The sequence below is a fragment of the Salmo trutta genome, chromosome 17 (genome assembly GCF_901001165.1).
Source record: "Salmo trutta chromosome 17, fSalTru1.1, whole genome shotgun sequence".
NCBI classification, from domain to species: Eukaryota; Metazoa; Chordata; class Actinopteri; order Salmoniformes; family Salmonidae; genus Salmo; species Salmo trutta.
This window is the reverse complement of record NC_042973.1, coordinates 39,483,247-39,497,761: the sequence shown is the minus strand read 5'-3', so window position 1 is coordinate 39,497,761 and position 14,515 is coordinate 39,483,247. Positions and strand designations below refer to the sequence as shown.

Below are 14,515 nucleotides of genomic sequence, written 5' to 3'. Positions count from 1 at the left end.
AATCAATGACATTTTTATTTTCACTGAATCTCCATTTGGATATTGGTTAGACAACAATTAGAGTGTGGAATTGTTATGCTCTTAGTACTGTAGCCTACTCCCGACCGTCACGTTGTACAGTGCCATATTTTCCGTTCCATCCTAACGGAAACCCTGAGTTTTTAGTTTTTCTTGGAATAGAAACACCATAATATTAATAAAATTAATTAAGCAAAATGTCTTAATCAGTCCCATATACTATGTTTTTACAAAAAAAGGTTTTAAATTCTCTAGTACAACCACTATTGAAGGCTATCAAATGCTTCTCAAAGATGCCCTCTGGTGGTCAAACTACCGCTAACTAGCTTTAATGGTTACAATGGCTGACACTTAAATAAAGTGCCATGGAATTTTGTGGCACCATGCAAGCTGTGCTGCAGTATGCTGCAACTTTTAAAGGACGAACCTCTGTATGTATGATATTTGCTTCGCACATTTAATTGTAGACATCTTGTTTGTGATGTAATTATGATAATGTACGGATGTCATTTTGTGTGATTATTATTATTATATTTATGAAACATTGGTTATGTATTTCTTTCCTTTTGTTTCCATTAAAGTCCATCTAGTGAAGGCTGTTAAATTAACGTGAGCTAGAAATACTATACTGCAGTGCATTGGACGATTGTTTGTTCAATGTGTTTGTACTTTGTCTCTCTCCAAATAAACTAAACTGTAGTTAAAGGGTACATTATATCCCTTCTCGTTCATTTCTAATTGGATTTATTGGGCGTGCTTAATCAATCGGTCACATTTGAGTCTGGGTTAAACAGGACCTGTTGTTCCTAGTTGTTTTTGCATACGTTCATGAGAAAATGTCTTTGTGCCCCACAGTGGCCCTGTTTTCCCTCTGTATGTTGAGAGAAGGGGCTGTTGTTTTGAAGTTATTTTTGCCCCACCTCAGGGCTAACTGAATTAGCTTGTCGTGTCAGGCTTCTGCGGTCTGTCGGCCAGTCTGTCCTCACTTCACCTGTTGCTCAATGCCTCTGCCCTCTCTCGCTCTCTTTCTCTCCCCTTTTCACACTCAGTGACTAAACAAACTTCTACAGTGGGGTCTGAAATAAAAATGACTGTATAAAAGAAATAATTCAAATACTGAGCTATAATGTATGCAAAAGCAAATGAAAGGAGTATGCATTTGAGATTTTCCCAATACCTCACCTTGCGTGGATAACGGCACTGAGCGTTTTTCTAAAATATTTTGTGAGTTGGAGAACACCATTGGGAGGGATCTTAGACCATTCCTCCATACAGAATCTTTCGATTCTTATGGACTGTCCGCTTCAATTCAAACCACAGGTTTTCAATGGTTTTCTAGTCTGGAGACCAAGAGCTTACTGGAATTCAACTAGAACGTCATGACCCGGGTCCGGTGACTTTCTTACTTCGCAGCTCAAATGTATCGTAAATGTCACAGCAGCCACTAGACTAGCCAGTAGGCTAAGCACAAAGATAGCTACTGGTAACATGCAACGTTAGCTAACATAATTTGCTTCATAAAGTAACTTCAACAAACAAAAATGAATGTTTAGCCCTCTCATACAAGTATGAAAGTACAATAACATTCTCATTTATATTATCCAGAGCTAGGTAGCAAGCTAAGCAAAAATGTATGTATACTCCTCACATACTAACTTAATAGCCAAGTTAGCTAGAATGCCAATGTTAGCTAAACAATGGCATTCAACCTACTTTATAACAAACCTTGCTTCATTTCATCAATATCATGCGCAAACCATTACATAAAGTTGTTAATTCACTAGGCAGTTGATTCTTGCGTTCCTGCTGACTTTAGCATTGAAATAAATGACGGTGTTCTGAGATTCCCTTAAAACGCTAAGGCGTCAATGTTAGAGTAACCGGCTTTTTAATGCTATTTCAGATTAAAACGGAATGAAACACGATATAAAGAATATAATATAATGAAAATGCCTATACATTTAAGCTGTTTCAAAATAAATTGCTCTGCCATTACGATTTGTACTGTAGGATTATTGGGCTGAACAAGACAATTCTGTTTATTGCCCTTCCTGGAGTGGGACAATTGTCGTCCGAGTGTCGTGCGCAACCTCCGGAGGTAGCATTCGAGACTTGCGAAATTAGAAAGTTTACATTACAGTAATGTCTCTCGAGAATCGATACCATTTGAGAATCTCATAAATCTCCTTAACGCTCGTCAATGTGCAAAGCCCTCTGAGATGGCCATTGCAAAATGTTGATTTTGTGGCCAATTAACAATTTTTTGGTGCATTTTGGTGCATTTTGTGTGTGCTTGGGGTTATTGTCAGCTTTCATAAAAATAGAGATCTTTGGCCACGCACACCAGTGGTGGGTTTGGGGTCGAAATGAGAGAGCAGAAAATAACCCCATACCTACTGGTGGTGGATCTTTTGATGTTACATTACATTTACATTTACGTCATTTAGCAGACGCTCTTATCCAGAGCGACTTACAAATTGGTGCGTTCACCTTATGATATCCAGTGGAACATCACTTTTCAATAGTACATCTATATATTTTTTTTGGGGGGGGGGGTTAGAAGGATTACTTTATCCTATCCCAGGTATTCCTTAGAGGTGGGGTTTCAGGTGTCTCCGGAAGGTGGTGATTGAGTATGTTATGGGGCTATTTTGCTTCCACTGGTTCTGGGGCTCTTTTTAAGGTCAACAGCATAATGAACTTTACCCAGTATCAGGACATTTTAGACAAAAACCTGGTTGCCTCTGCCAGGAGGCTAAAATGTGGCCGCAAGTGGATCTTCCAGCAAGACAATAACCCCAAGCACACATCAAAATCCACAAAGAAATGGTTAATTGGCCACAAAATCAACATTTTGCAATGGCCATCTCCGTCCCGGGCTTAAAACCCATTTGAATTGAAGAGAAGTCCATAATCGCAGACAAACGATATCACGGATCTGGAAGGATTCTGTATGGAGGAACAGTCTTAACATAGCTTTCAATTTGTTCGCCATCTCATAAAATGTTTGAGAAAAAGGCTAAGTGCTGTTATCCTCGCAACGTGAAATATTGAAGTGTTGAAAGATATTGAAAAAAGGGATGTCAATATTTTTGACCCCTACCTTGAGGAAAAAAATATTACTTGTTAAACAAAATCTCTTCCTCTGTGCAATTGTGTTAGTATACTTAAGAAATAAGGCACAAGGGGGTGTGGTATATGGCCAATATACCACAGCCAAGGGACGTTCTTAGGCACAAGGTACCTTATTGCTATTATAAACTGGTTACCAACGTAATTAGAGAAGTAAAAATACATGTTTTGTCATACGCGTGGTATACGGTCTGATATACCACGGCTGTCAGCCAATCAGCATTCAGGGCTCGAACTACCCAGTTAATAAAAACAATATAATTCACCATTTTTTTTGCATACATTATAGCTCAGTATTATATTAATTTGAAGGTCATTTTTTCCCATCTTTTTCAAGGGTATTGCGGACCCCACTGTATATCCATGCTAGCTGAGTAGCCTAATTGACACTGGTGAATAGGCTTTTATATGGATGCGTGATGCAATTACTCCCCTGCCTCTTCCTACTTACACTTCTACTTAACCCGGTCTGCTAACTTTTTAAACGCCGTGTCTCCCGCGTGCTGGCATAGTAACTACTACCCCGAGGCTTCCCTGTTCCATCTATTGCTGTTCACTGGACCCTATGATCACTTGGCTACATAGCTGATGCCTGCTGGACTGTCCATTAATCACGGTACAGCATTTAGTTTGTTTACTGTTTATCTGTCGGCCCCAGCCTCGAACTCAGGCCCTGTTTGTAGTTAACCGACCCTCTCTGCCCATTCATCGCCATTTTACCTGTTGTTGTTGTCGTAGCTGATTAGCTGCTGTTGTCTTACCCGTTGTTGTCTTAACTAGCTCTCTCAATCAACACCTGTGATTGCTTTATGCCTCGCTTTCTGTCTCTCTCAAATGGCAATATGCCTTGTACACTGTTGTTTAGGATAGTTATCATTGTTTTAGTTTACTGCGGAGCCCCTAGTCCCACTCAACATGCCTCAGATACCTCCTTTGTCCCACCTCTCACACATGCGGTGACCTCACCCAGCATAACTAGCCCATCCAGAGATTCAACCTCTCTTATCATCACTCGGTGCCTGGGCTCACCTCAACTGTACCCGCATCCCACCATACCCCTGTCTGTACATTATGCCCTGAATCTATTCTACCACACCCAGAAATCTGCTCCTTTTATTCTCTGTCCCCAACGCACTAGACGACCAGTTTTGATAGCCTTTAGCCGTACCCTCATCCTCCTCTGTTCCCCGGGTGATGTGGAGGTTAACCCAGGCCCTGCCTGCCCTAGGCACTCTCATTTGTTGACTTCTGTATCCAAAAAAGCCTTGGTTTCATGCATGTTAACATCAGAAGCCTCCTCCCTAAGTTTGTTTTACTCACTGCTTTAGCACACTACGCCAACCCTGATGTCCTTCCATGTCTGAATCCTGGTTTAGGAAGGCCACCAAAAATTCTGAGATTTCCATACCCAACTACAACATTTTCTGTTAAGATAGAACTGCCAAAGGGGGGGGGTTAGCCTGCAAAGTTCTGTCATACTTTCCAGGTCTATGCCCAAGCAGTTCAAGCTTCTAATTTTAAAAATGAATCTCTCCAGAAATAAGTCTCTCACTGTTGCCGCCAGTTATAGACCCCCCTCAGCTCCCAGCTGTGCCCTGGACACCATATGTGAATTGATTGCCCCCCATCTATCTTCAGAGTTCGTTCTGTTAGGTGACCTAAACTGGGATATGCTTAACACCCCGGCAGTCCTACAATCTAAGATAGCCCTCAATCTCACACAAATTATCAAGGAACCCACCAGGTACAACTCTAAATCCGTGAACATGGGCACCCTCATAGATATTATTCTGACCAACTTGCCCTCTAAATACACCTCTGCTGTTTTCAATCAGGATCTCAGCGATCACTGCCTCATTGTCTGCATCCGCTATGGGTCCATGGTCAAACAACCACCCCTCATCACTGTCAAACACTCCCTAAAACACTTCTGCGAGCAGGCCTTTCTAATCGACCTGGCCCGGGTATCCTGGAAGGATATTGACCTCATCCCATCAGTCGAGGATGCCTGGTCGTTCTTTCCCTGTAGCTCAGTTGGTAGAGCATGGTGTTTGCAACACCAGGGTTGTGGGTTCGATTCCCACGGGGGGCCAGCACAGGAAAAAAAAAAAAAAATGTATGAAATGTATGCATTCACTACTGTAAGTCGCTCTGGATAAGAGCGTCTGCTAAATGACTAAATGTAAATGTAAATGTTTAAAAGTAATTTCCTCACCATCTTAAATAAGCATGCCCCTTTCAAAAAAAATTTGAACTAAGAACAGATATAGCCCTTGGTTTACTCCAGACCTGACTGACCAGCACAAAAATATCCTGCGGCGGACTGCACTAGCCACGAATAGTCCCCGCGGAAAGTCAGGAACCAATACATGCAGTCAGTCAGGAAAGCAAAGGCTAGCTTTTTCAAACAGAAATTTGCATCCTGTAGCTCTAACTCCAAAAAGTTTTGGGACACTGTAAAGTCCATGGAGAATAAGAGCACCTCCTCCCAGCTGCCCACTGCACTGACACTAGGTAACACTGTCACCACCGATAAATCCAGGATAATCAAGAATTTCAATAAGCATTTCTCTATGGCTGGCCATGGTTTTCTCCTGGCTACCCCAACCCCTGCCAACAGCTCCGCACCCCCCGCAGCTACTTGCCCAAGCCTCCCCAGCTTCTCCTTCACCCAAATCCAGATTGCAGATGTTCTGAAAGAGCTACAAAACCTGGACCCATACAAATCAGCTGGGCTAGACAATCTGGACCCTCTCTTTCTAAAATGATCTGCCGCCATTGTTGCAACCCCTATTACCAATCTGTTCAACTTCTTTTGTATCGTCTGGGATCCCTAAAGATTGGAAAGCTGCTGCGGTCATCCCCATGTTCAAAGGGGGTGACACTCTAGACCCAAACTGTTATAGACCTATATCCATCCTGCCCTGCCTTTCTAAAGTCATCGAAAGCCAAGTTAATAAACAGATCACTAACCATTTCGAATTGCACCGTACCTTCTCTGCTGTGCAATCCGGTTTTTGAGCTGGTCACGGGTGCACCTCTGCCACGCTCAAAAAAGACAGTACTGTGCAGCCGTCTTCATCGACCTGGCTAAGGCTTTCGACTCTGTCAATCACCGTATTCTTATCGTCAGGCTCAACAGCCTTGGTTTCTCAAATGACTGCCTCGCCTGGTTCACCAACTACTTCTCAGACAGAGTTCAGTGTGTCAAATCGGAGGGCCTGTTGTCCGGACCTCTGGCAGTCTCTATGGGGTACCACAGGGTTCAATTCTCGGGTCGACTCTTTTCTCTTGCTGTGGGTGATTCCCTTATCCACCTCTACGCAGACGACACCATTCTGTATACATCTGGCCCTTCTTTGGACACTGTGTTAACTAACCTCCAAACGAGCTTCAATGCCATACAACACTCCTTCCGTGGCCTCCAACTGCTCCTAAACGCTAGTAAAACCAAATGCATGCTCGTCAACCGTTCGCTGCCCGCACCCGCCCACCCGACTAGCATCATTACTCTGGACAGTTCTGACTTAGAACATGTGGACAACTACAAATACCTAGGTGTCTGGCTAGACTGTATACTCTCCTTCCAGACTCCGTTTTGTCACCAAAGCCCCTTATACCACCCACCACTGCGACCTGTATGCTCTAGTCGGCTGGCCCTCGCTACATATTCGCCGCCAGACCCGCTGGCTCCAGGTTATCTATAAGTCTATGCTAGGTAAAGCTCAGCCTTACCCCCCGTAGCACGCGCTCCAGCAGGTATATCTCACTGTTCATCCCCAAAGCCAACACCTGCTTTGGCCGCCTTTCCTTCCAGTTCTCTGCTGCCAATGACTGGAACGAATTGCACGAATTGCAAAAATTGCTGAAGCTTATATTTCCCTCATTAACTTTAAACATCAGCTATCTGAGCAGCTAACCGATTGCTGCAGCTGTACATAGCTCATCTGTAAATAGCCCACCCAATCTACCTACCTCATCCCCATATTGTTTTTATTTACTTTCTGCCCTTTTGCACACCAGTATTTCTACTTGCACATCACCATCTGCTCATCTATCACTCCAGTGTTAATTTGCTAAATTGTAATAACTTCGCTACTATGGCCTATTTATTGCCTTACCTCCTCACGCCATTTGCACACACTGTATATAGACTTTCATTTTTTCTTCTGTTGTGTTATTGACTGTACGCTTGTTTATTCCATGTGAAACTCTGTGCAGTTGTAAATGAGAACTTGATCTCAACTAGCATACCTGGTTAAATAAAGGTGAAATAAAAAATAAAAATGGTTACTCAGTGACTGTCAAGACTGAACAAAGTTTCAACAGCATTTCCTTTGACCAAGTCAACTGTGTTGACCACTGTGCTGACCACTGTTGGCAAATACATCCTAGTTAGACTTGCACCTACTATTAAGTATGGCCTTGTTATAAAACAGAGAAACTAGTTTATATACTCAACTTTATGCTGCTAAAACTGTCAAATAAATTATACGCCTACATACCGTATGTTTCAATTGCTCAAACATATCTATAAACGCTATTTGAGGAATGGAGGGAAGCTGGATATGGGGTGAAAATGCTCTGTTTAGTTTATTAATTCAACCATTTTAAAAAACAAGCACACACAAAACTTGAAAAAGCTATACACGCACATGAATAAAATCATTCAGGATAACGCACAATAAAGTCTGGGACTTATTTCCATTGTGGTCCCGTTATTTACATATTACATTTTAGTCATTTAGCAGACGGTCTTATCCCGGGCGACTTACAGAAGAAATTAGGTTTAAGTGCCTTGTGCAAGGGCACGTCGACAGATTTTCCACCCAGTCGACTCAGGGATTTGAACCAGCGACATTTCGTTTACTGGCCCAACGTGCTTAACCTCTAGGCTACCTGCCATCATGAGAGATGAGCTCACTGAAAAGTGCTGTTTAAAGAAACACTGCCGCTCCCTCTCTCTTCACGATCTCCTCTTTTTCCTGTACAGTATCTTTGTTTTTACAATAAAATCCTCCTGTTCCTACCTCTACGTTGTGCCAGCCATATCTATCAGCACCTTTTAAACCGTGTTTTTCAGCCAAACTGGCAACAACAGCTTACATAACATCAGCTGACTGCGATCTATCTGTCTCATGGCAAACCGACACGTGCACACAGATATTGGCACAGACACATCTTAAGCCCATTATATAAGGCTGCTATAGGTGCATGTTTTTCTGTCTATATTTTCCTCTGTATTTTGTCCTTTATGGCCACTTGAGGTAGTAATCTCTGTTGCAGGTAGTGCTCTCTCTCTGTTGCAGTTCAGCATAGTAAATATGTCTAGTGTGTCTACTAAAGACTAACACGTGAGCTCCCCCCCATTGGCCTACTCATTTTATTCACTGCTTCACTAGAAACACAATGTTTCTGTGTTTGAGCTCCTGGAGGCTGATCTGGAGTCAGTTCCTTTGAGGAGATATACTGTACTGCTTACTGCAGTACTCAGCCAGTTTATGGAGCAGATCTTTGTACAGCTTACTGCAGTGTCTGGCTGGGAGAAAACAGGCCTGGTTAAAAGTAATCACACTCCTCTAAAGTGAGGAACTTGGACCAATTCCCTCAGATGTACTGCTTAATATACCCATCCTGGAATTCTCTCTCTCTCATTCACTCACTCACTCACTCACTCACTCACTCACTCACACATACATGCATTCTTTTCCTGGCTCCCTCACTCTGTCTGTCAGCCTGTCTGTCTTCATCTTTCCTTCTTTTCCTCCCCCTCCCTCCCACACACTTTTCCTCTCCTCTTTGTCTTTCTACCATCCCATTCGCTTTCACTTTTCCCTCCCTTTTTCAGTGTTTCTCAACTTCTCTCTTACCCTCTCGTACCCTCTCTCTCCCTCTGGTTTTAGCTCAGTAAACACTGCTGTGCAGTGTTGAACTTCTGAATTGAATAGGCATTGAATCTGCTATGTAAATACATTTAATTTGTGCCAATAAATGTTATTTTGAAATCAAATCTCTCACGCGCTCTCTCGCTCTCACTTCCTCCCACTCTCACTTCCTCCCGCTGTCTCGCTTCCTCTCTCACCCTCTCTTTCTCTCTCTCACTTCCTCCCTCCCTCTCTCTCCAGGAGAAGAACCTGGACTGGTTCCCCCGGATGCGGGCCATGTCTCTGGTGAGCAGCGAGGGGGAGAGTGAGCAGAACGAGATGCGCTCCCTACAGGAGAAACTGGATGGCACCGTCAAACTAGTGTCCCTGCTGTCTTCCCAGCTGTTTGAGCTAAAGGAGAAGGTATGGCACTGTCGTTGAGCAAGGCATTAGTTCATACACTTAAGACAAGGCCGCGCAACTCAAATGTCGTGTTCATTGTGGCACTCAACGTTTAATGAGCGCTTCTTATTGGAAAAGTCACGGGTCGGTATTTGAGGGCCGCCGTCCTAGGGGTCTCCCTAACACTTAACTGATCTTTGGATGTCATTGATTGGTCAGAGTGTAGTCCACACAGTATGGACTTTCTTCATTGGTAACCCATAAGAGGCTATTCGAGGGGAGGGGGGCTACTACTAAGCTATTTGTTTTAAGTTCATGCTATTTGATTTTGAATTTTAAGACCCCTTGAAGTATAAAAAAATATACATACCAAATGTATTTTCTGATTTAATTTATTTTTTATTTTTTTTACATGTATTTAACCCCTTATTTTTGTCACTAAACAGTCTCCGTATATACTTCCATTATATATATTTTTACTTGCACCGGGAACCTTCAGACGAGTCTTGTGAGGCCTGTGGGAGTCCTAGAGCAAAACAACCATGTGTGTGTTTGTGAGAGTCTCACCTTTCCACAGAGGGGTCATATTAGTGTGTAGCCCAAACTGTTCGGACGCTACAGACAGAAGTTGGCAGATCGGCTGAACCGACTTCAGTCGAGTCCCAAGACGCTTGTGGGGGTTGTAGAGCAAAACGGAGAACACCGTTGTGTTCGTGAGATTCATCTTCTCATAGAGGGGTCATAATAGTTTGTCAGGTCACTGACTTCTCTATAGGCGGTGTCATCGTCGTCGGTGATCAGTCCTACCTCCGTTGTGTCGTCAGCAAACATAATGATGGTGTTGGAGTCATGCATGGCCACGCAAAATTTGGTGGAACAGGGAGTACAGGAGGGGACTAAGCACGCACCCCTGAGGGGCCCCCATGTTGATGGTCAGCGTTGCGGATGTGTTGTTGCGTACTCTTACCACCAGGGGGCGTCCCGTCAGGAAGTCCAGGACCCAGTTGCCCAGGGTACTGACCTTAGGGATGACTTTGGAGGGCACTATGGTGTTGAACGCTGAGCTGTAATCAATGAAAAGCATTCTCACCATCATGAGTCGTCATGGGTCTCCTCACTTGCATCACAATGGGGAATCATTCCTATCAGTTCACATGCACTTGTCCTTTTCCTTCAGGTTATCATGCCTTGCTGTACAATGCCATATCCCTCCCTGACCTTCCAGACAGCCTGTGGCTGTTGGGCTGACTAGTCATGATGCAGCAAGTAGTTTGACCGATCGTCATCACTCCACCATCACCTGATCATTACAACACCATCACCTGCCTCTCTTGCATGTGATCTCCGTGCAGTCACAGGCCTCTCCTTGTTTGTTCCTGTTCTGCTGCCCAGATGTCTGTGTGAACAACACCCCATGTTGACTTATTTACGTTTGAGTAATTTAGCAGACGCTCCTATCCAGAGCGATTTTACAATTAGTGCATTCATCTTAAGATAGATAAGTGGGACAACCGAATAGAGGGTCACACTTCAGATAGTGCAAATAACAGCCGTGGTAAAAACAGAGCTGCAACATTGACCTCCTGCATGTTGTTTTGTGAACTTAGCCCTCTTATAGTCCAATAGAGAAAATAACTTCACAGTAAAAACAGAGCTGAAACAGGAGTCATGGGCTGTGATTGATTCCTCATAGGTTGGCAAATCAATCAGAGTGCTGGTGTTCATGGTATCGCAGACTATACTGTGTTTACCTAGGAAGATTGTTAAGGACTTGTCTCAAGTCAGACAATTGTTTCTGGAACATTACATTGTGCAGGGAATATCTAAGACAGGAAATCGAGGCTAATTAAGGACACAGGCCTTTTCCGGCCATGTGTGAACACCGAGAGCTGAGCCAGGTCTTCAGAACGGAGATTACAGATACTGACCGGTACATTGTTTCTCTTCTCACTAATGGTGAATATCAGGAACCGTGTTTTGAAGTGTAAACTAAAGACGGTGAAAAGCTATCCTGGAAAGATGGACATCTCAAATGGACTCCTTTGGACATTACCACATTTCAGTTTAGGAACTATCCCACAAATTGCCTAAAATGTACACGAATTAGTAAAGCCGAGATTGGATTCTGCGTTCTGAGATTACTGTCGGTGTAACCCGGGCTGACTCTTGACTATTTGTAGGCTACATTGCCAGATTCCATTGACACTGCCCAAACTGGCAATGCTGTGTGTAGCTTATATTGAACAAGTTCTTCTTTCCTTATCTTCTCCACAGATGACAGAGCAAAGGAAGAATAAACAGAGGCTGGGCTTCCTGGGGACTCATGGAGTCAACAACCACCATATCCCAGCACACTGAGGGGCCCGGGGCCCCCTTATCACAGAGAACTCTGCTGGAGGTACACACAGTAACCGCACTAACAAACACACACATACAATGTTATCCGTTTTATGGAGCCTTTACACAAACAGTGCCTTGTATTCAAAGCAATCAGTGCCTCGTTCTTAGACTGAGTCCTCAGACGACTCACCCAGCATCACCCTCCCACATAGAACAGTACAGTGATTTGTGCCTTTAGAACAACACAAGCTGCACAGTCATTCTGATCATCCCATATAAGTCCTTCTGCTCTATGAGTGAGACTGAATGAGATGCCAGGCATGCGTCACTATGCCAGGCTGCAGCAGACTGACTGCAGCCTGGAGGTCAAGGAAGAGGGTTAAAGGTTAAGTACTGTGGCCCTGTGGGCAGCCACACTCTTCCTTCAGTATTCTCAGTGCACTGTGTCTGTCTGACAGATGAAGACAGAGACTGGGCTATAACCAGGTCAGGTATTGGTACATTGGGGTGGTTTGTGTTGTTCAGCTCTGTTTAGACTTTGGAGGGGTTGCTCCTTGTATTATTGAATAGCCCTTTTGGGAAAGGGTATACGTGTAATTTTAAGGTAAAGTATTTCCTTCCTAGCCTGGTCCCAGATCTGTTTGTGCGGTCTTGCCAACTCCTATGACAATGATAATAGGAGTTGGCAAGACCGCACAAACAGATCTGGGACCAGGCTATCTATTCTCTTTTTTTTTGTTTTAATATGACCTGTTAACTCATGAATGTAACTGGAGAATAATTTTTTTTTTTTTTTTTTTTTTTACTGTGGAATAGAAATTGATAAACTTACTGCTTGGCTGCCTTATGTGGTAGCATTGCTTCATCATCTTAATCATAATGACCGGGATAGTCAATGTTCTCAGTGGCCTGCACTTTTTTTTTAATGATTATTATTAAAAACAAAATGTTAACATACAACTGGAGAAACGGATTGCCTGTGACAATACTTTTTGGTGACACTTTACTTGAACTAGCCGCAATAATGCTTCATAGCTGTGTCATAAACATGTTGTAAAGATTCATTGCATATGTCATTTCTAAAGGATATACTATGACAATGTTATGACACATATATTTACATATTGCAGTAGTTAGCCTCCGAATGTGAAGCTTCAAGACATGTTAAAGACGTTACGGCGCTGAGTTCAAGTAAAGTATTACTGCCTTTCCTCTCAAAGAAGTGTCATCCATGATAATGCAATCACTGCACTTCATCACGTGCCTTTCTACAAATGTTGTACATAGTCTAGAAACAACACAATGAAAAAAAATGTATATGAAGATAATCTGATTATCTGTGTGGAATTTACTTGAAAGTCCTTGTGATTCAAAGTCTTATATTGGTACAGAATGTATTCACCACTGTCTAAAATAATGTGCTTGTGTCCAATACAGGAAATAGGTCGTTCCATGAAATTAGTCCCTTTTGGGTAGTATAATTTGCTGAAAAAAATACATTCTGTCATGAAGAGTACATGTTCAACTTAATTAAAAAACATGTTTTCCCATTTCAAGAGGTTAAATTAAAAAATGAATGTGGTAAGTGCCTATTAAGTACCAAATAAAATAGCAGGGTTGGCCGTAACAGGGTGATTTCGTCTTAAATCAGGCATAACTCCCTTTGTTACAGGGGGAATGGAAGCTTGTTGTATGCTACAGGGAGTGGCAATTGAATGCAAGCTTCACAAATCTTTTTTAATTGTTGAAACATTTCTATCCTGTCTATCTCTGGGTAACAGGGTTGATGTGTTATGCACAACCCACTCGGTTTTCCACCACAAAACACCAGAAAATGATGGAAAGAGTAGAACCAGCTCAACTGCTTTTACACTATGATTTGACTAGTAGATGTTGAAAGTTTCTTTTGAAAAAATAATGCAAATCATATTGCCATATTAAAATGAGAGTTCGGTTCACGTAACGGGGTTGACCTTTAAAATGAGGGACAGGGTTGACCTTTAAAATGAGGGACAGGGTTTTTTACCTTTAAAATGAACCACGAATCTCCTGAAATAAACTATTTTCAGAAAGGACTGTGAAAGCAACAAAATATCTAGGGCTTTAGAATGATGGAGACAACTTGGAGACATTTTGGGATCAAGTGGGTTAAAATCCTTCTAGAGGTCACAGAGGGGACATGTCAAAATGCTGAATTTATTCATATAAAAAATCTGATTTATTGAATTGTCCATGTGGTCTATATTAAATGACACTTCATTTAATATAGAATTTAAATTCAAAATTGGTTCACAATTTCTATTAAGGGACAAAAAAGGGACTCATTTCATGGAATGACCCAGAAACAGTCACTCATGTTGATAAATATGTTGCATAATACTGTACTCATGGGCGTGTTTCCCAAATGGCCCCCTATTCCCTATGGCCCAGGACATAACCATGGGACTCAATCTCATACTGTATTCATTCTCAGTTTTTTTGTACTCAGCCATGTAAAGTCATCTCACTCAGTCAAATGGAATGCAATTCAATATATGTGTAGAAGTTTTAATCTCGCACAATCACATAACAGTATGTATGGACTCCAGAGGTGAATGCCTTTCACATTTTTCTCTAAACAGATTGTGTATTTAATGTTGTTGAGGTGTTATAATGTAATAAATCTGTGATAAGAATGGATGTTTTTGCCTTGAGTTAATCACTGTCTCTGTGTATTTAGTCAGCAGTCTTTGGGTTGAATTCATGTCCTACCGTTGTGG

General features: G+C 42.4%; 1 protein-coding gene across 3 annotated transcripts in view; it reads left to right on the top strand.

Annotated features, from left to right (window-relative positions):
• Window positions 1-14,435, top strand: part of LOC115152168 (inositol 1,4,5-trisphosphate receptor type 2) — a 166,753-nt gene extending 152,318 nt beyond the window's left edge. For all 3 annotated transcript variants that reach the window (XM_029696739.1, XM_029696737.1, XM_029696741.1), the window contains 2 exons: window positions 9,276-9,437; window positions 11,691-14,435. In XM_029696739.1, the coding sequence (XP_029552599.1) occupies window positions 9,276-9,437; window positions 11,691-11,774 (246 nt within the window). In that variant the 3' untranslated portion in view covers window positions 11,775-14,435. The remainder of the gene's footprint in view (window positions 1-9,275; window positions 9,438-11,690) is intronic.
• The last annotated feature ends 80 nt before the right edge of the window (window positions 14,436-14,515 follow it).